This window comes from Chamaea fasciata, unplaced genomic scaffold (assembly GCF_029207755.1).
Source record: "Chamaea fasciata isolate MVZ Bird 193981 ecotype frontalis unplaced genomic scaffold, bChaFas1.0.hap1 SCAF_143, whole genome shotgun sequence".
In the NCBI taxonomy this organism is placed as follows: Eukaryota; Metazoa; Chordata; class Aves; order Passeriformes; family Sylviidae; genus Chamaea; species Chamaea fasciata.
Window position 1 is genome coordinate 107,355 of NW_027094228.1, and position 4,283 is coordinate 111,637.

The following is a 4,283-nucleotide window of genomic DNA, read 5'->3' on the forward strand; positions in this document are numbered from 1 at the left end:
CCCCCTGCAGCCGCGGGGGAATCATCGCACCCGCCCTGCCCGGCCGGGAGCCACCAGCGCCCCTGCCGGCTGTGCCCGGAACTGCACCGCAGGGGAAGTGCCTGCAGCCCCGAGAGGGCTGGGACTGGGTTTGTGCTTTTGTTTGTTGTTGGTGGCGGTGTTGTTGTTTGTTTGTCTTGTTATAGATATTCTAGTAAAGAACTGTTATTCCTGTTCCCATATCTCTGTAAACCCCACACCAATCTCTTCAACAGCCTGACTGGGACCTTCCTCCGTCCGAGCTGACCTGGCAGTGCTGAACAAACAAAAACCATTTCTCCCAGTTTAATCAAAAATCTGCATTTTAGAACCAATGAGAAGGACAAAAGTCTTCTGGCCCCTGGCAATGGGGGGGAGAATGGGGAGCCCCTGTGGGTACTGGGAGCACTGGGAGCACTGGAACGGGGAGCTGTGGGGCCAACATGGGACCCGCCACTCGTGGCCACCCCCTGGGTACGGTGGGCACCCACAAGAGCTGGGAGGGACACACAGAGGGGGTGTCCTTGGACAGGGACCTCCGGTGCTCCCAGTGTCCCCCAGTGTCACAGCAAATTCCCATAGATGTCACTGGGGTCCCGCTGTCACCTGTGGGGTCCCGGCATCTCCATGTAGGTCACCTGGGGGGATGTGGCCCGGGGCGGCCCTGCGAGAGATACCAGATATGAGGACCTGGGTGGGGGGTGACACCCGTGGGTGACGTGTCCCTGGCCCCTCCTGTACTCACCCCCTGCCTGCTCGATACGCACGATGTGGGTATACAGCAGATCCTCCACCTCTGGGGGGGCCGGAGGATCCTGGAGGGCCCTGTGGGGATAAGGGAGTGTCTGTGGGGCTGGGGGGAGTCTCAGGTGAGGGTAAAATGAGGCGTCAGATCTTGAGACCTCACTCACCTTTCCTGCTGCTTCCTGAGGGCTGCAGAGGGAAGAGGGGAGGGTGACTGGTGGGGTCCTCACGGGCTCTGAATAACATCGGGTCCCCTGACTGCCCCTGGGAGCCTCGAGCATCTCTGAAGCTCCTAAAAAACCTCGAACTACCCTTGAACCCCATGAGCCCCCAAACTGCCCTAAAACCCTGACAGAACCCGCAACATCCCTGCATGACCCTCCAGGAGCTCCCCAAATCTCCCAGGGCCCCCAGTCAAGGTCTCTGGGGGCTCAGCTTCACCCAAGTCAGGAGCTGTTGGTGACACCATATGGCCCGTGTGTTCTGGAGGAGCTTGATCCTAATCCCTGGGACCCCCATTCCCCCTCATTGTCACCCACACAGGCGGTGCCGCCGGTGCCAGCCCACGATGACAGCCAGGAGCAGGAGCAGGAACAGGAGGGACCCGCCGACCCCTGCAGCCACTGCTGGGGACAGAGGGGGACACAGTGGGGTCACCGAGAAATCCAGAAGTCCTGCATCCCCCGTGTGACCCTGTGTCAGCCCACCTGTGACCCAGGGTGAGCCAGGGGTCACCTCCAGGGCCAGCTCAGGGCTGAGTGCCCAGAACACGCGGTGCCCGTCCTGTCCCAGCTGGTTGGTGGCCATGCACTGGTAGGTGCCCGAATGTCCCACATCGATGTCCCCAAGCTCCAGGATGGGACCCTGGGCCACCTCCTGGCCATTGTGCAGCCAGGTGAAGTTGACAGGGGCTGAGCCCACCTGCACCGAGCAGCGCAGGGTCACGGGGTCACCTGCGTGCACCTGGTGTGACAGGGGACCGGGGGTGATGGTGGCATTGGCCACGGGCACTGCAGAGACACAGACAGGGCTGGCACCTGGCAAGGTGGGCTGGGGGTGCCGTGGGTGGGATCACCCCCAGTCCGAGGGTCCCACTCACCCAGGACGGTGACATTCAGGGGGACACTCTCGGCCGTGCTGTCCCCATCGCTGACCCGGCACTGGTAGTGGTCACTGTCATTGTCCCCAACGCGGCGCAGCTCCAGGTGGGGGCCACTGCCCAGTGGTGTCCCTGAGCCCCCCCGGTGCCAGGAGAAGGTCCGGGGACCTGTCCCCTCGGCCACTGTGCAGCTCAGCACCAGGCGGTCCCCCAGTGCCACCTGTCCCCCGGGGGGCTGTGCCCACGCGGACACCCCTGAGAGTGGGACTCCTGAGTGGAGAGGGGGACACCAGGGGACAGTGAGGGACTTGGGGATGTTCTGGGAGGAGCAGAGGATTCCCAGTGAGGAAAAGGGGATGCAGAGCTAGGGGCTTAGGAATGAATGCCAAGAAATGATGAGGGGTTCAGGGAGGGGACACCTGGAGAAGGATGATGGTAGACTCCAGGGAGGGTGTGGGGATGCAGGGAGGGGATAGGGGGGACATGGAGGGGGACCAGAGCAGTGATTGGGGAACATGGAAAAAGTTTACAGGATAGATGGGGGTACCCACGCAGGGCTGGGGAACCCGGCAAAGGATCCAGGAAAGCATGGGGGACCCACCACCGGTGTGGGGTGTCCGGACAGTAATAGAGGTCTCCAGGCAGGGCTGGGGGACCCAGGGAGGCTCTGGGGGCTCCCTGTGCCCATCCCCGCACTTACTGTGCACTGTGATGCAGAGCCGGGCGCTGCTCTTCCACACCTTCCTCTCCTCAGAGCGCACCTGGCAGGTGTAATTCCCCGAGTCGGAGACCCCCACGGCGGGCACCAGGAGCTGTGGGGACACCTGCGGGCCCCCCACCAACTGCCCATCCCGGTAGAAGAGGTGCAGGAGGCGGGTTCGGGGCCGCAGGGGTCTGGGGGTGCTGAGGCAGCTGAGACGGAGGCGGGACCCCTCGATGGGCTCGGGGGGACCCTCCAGCACCGGCACAGTGAAGAGCTCTGGGAAGGAGACAGGAGGTGAGGACTGTGACTCTGAGTCCACTGGGATGTGGCTTTGGGATTGTCAAGGCATAAGGTGTTGGGGTGTTGGGATATCAAGGTGGCAGCTGTGCGGATGCTCACCATGCACTGTCATTGTCACTGGTGCTGAGTTGTGCCACTGTGACATTCCCGAGCCCACCAAGCCCCCGCAGAGGTAGCGACCGCTGTGGTGCAGCTGCAGGGGGGACAGGGACAGCTCGGTGCCACTGACGGGCCGCCCCAGATCCGTCTCCTTGTGGTAAAATCGCACCCCAGTGACCGACATGTCCTGCGTGACCCGGCAGCGCAGTGTCACCGTGTCCCCCTCCAGCAGTGTCTGTGTTGGCACCTGCAGCACCAGCCGATCTGTGGGGCAGGGGGGTTCTCACACTGAGGGACTCAAGAGGGGTCCGGGGGGTCCCCATTACACCAGAGGCCCCTAGGAATACCAGGGGGAAACCCATCACCCTGGAATGAACTGGTGTGCACTGGAACAAATTGGTGTGCACAGGGGTACAGTGGGATGCACTGGCATGTCCACATGTGCTGGGGACTGGGACATGAAGCCACACGTGGACAGGAGCCCACGCTGAGCCCTCATGGGGCACCAACCCCACAGCCCCACTAACCATTTAATACTGACACGGGGGGGCTGAGCCCACTGCCGGGTCTGTCACATGTGTATTTGCCACTCCTGGTGACAAGGATGCGGTCAGATCCCTTCTGCCCCCAGCGCCGCCCGTCCTTGTACCAGGTGGTGGCACCGGTGGGCCCCAAGCCCCAGCAGGTCAGTGTCACCCAGTCCCACAGCACCGCCGGCCTCCAGGGGGGCTCCACCAGGAGCTGGGTGGTCTGGGCACCTGCAGGTGACAGAGGACACCAGCCTGCCAGGGTCAGCGCAGGGCTGAGGACAGCGAGGTGGGGACGTGGCGTCGCCCGAGGACTCACCAGCGAGGCCGAGGGTCTGGGCTGGAAGGGAGAAGGGACAGGGCTGGGTTGAGGTGGCAGGCCAGCAAGAGAAGCTCCTGGGGGATGGGATGTGGAGACTGAATGTCCCAATGGGGAAGAGGTTTGGCATGGAAATTTCGAGGACAGAGACATCCTGGCAACTCGGCTGAGGCAAGACACGGGGACACTGTGGACACTCCGGGAATGGGGACACCACAGCCACCCCATGTTTTCAAAGGTCACCACCACCATCCTCACAGCTCCTGTCCTCACAGCCCATCTGCATGGTACATGGCCCTTCTCTCTGTACCGGCAGCCCTGTTCCTCTGTCCCTGTTCCCACTGCTGCACCACCCCAAGGTTCCTTTGGCCACATCCTTGTCCCCACATCTCTATCTCCCTGCTCCTGCCCCCACATCCCAGTTCCCCTTTTCCTATCCCCACAACCACCCCACTCCTCTGCTCACACTGGGGT

The 4,283-nt window shown here is 62.7% G+C and overlaps 1 protein-coding gene across 1 annotated transcript; it reads right to left on the reverse strand.

Annotated features, from left to right (window-relative positions):
- Positions 1-387: 387 nt before the first annotated feature.
- Positions 388-3,962, reverse strand: LOC136304666 (Fc receptor-like protein 4). Its single transcript, XM_066208150.1, has 7 exons — positions 3,491-3,962; positions 2,964-3,227; positions 2,562-2,840; positions 1,470-1,772; positions 930-1,388; positions 764-843; positions 388-682 (listed from the first exon to the last, which is right to left on the reverse strand). Exons 1-5 carry the CDS (start codon positions 3,960-3,962, stop codon positions 1,294-1,296), a joined length of 1,413 nt encoding a protein of 470 aa, XP_066064247.1. The 3' UTR covers positions 388-682; positions 764-843; positions 930-1,293.
- Between the last annotated feature and the right edge of the window lie 321 nt (positions 3,963-4,283).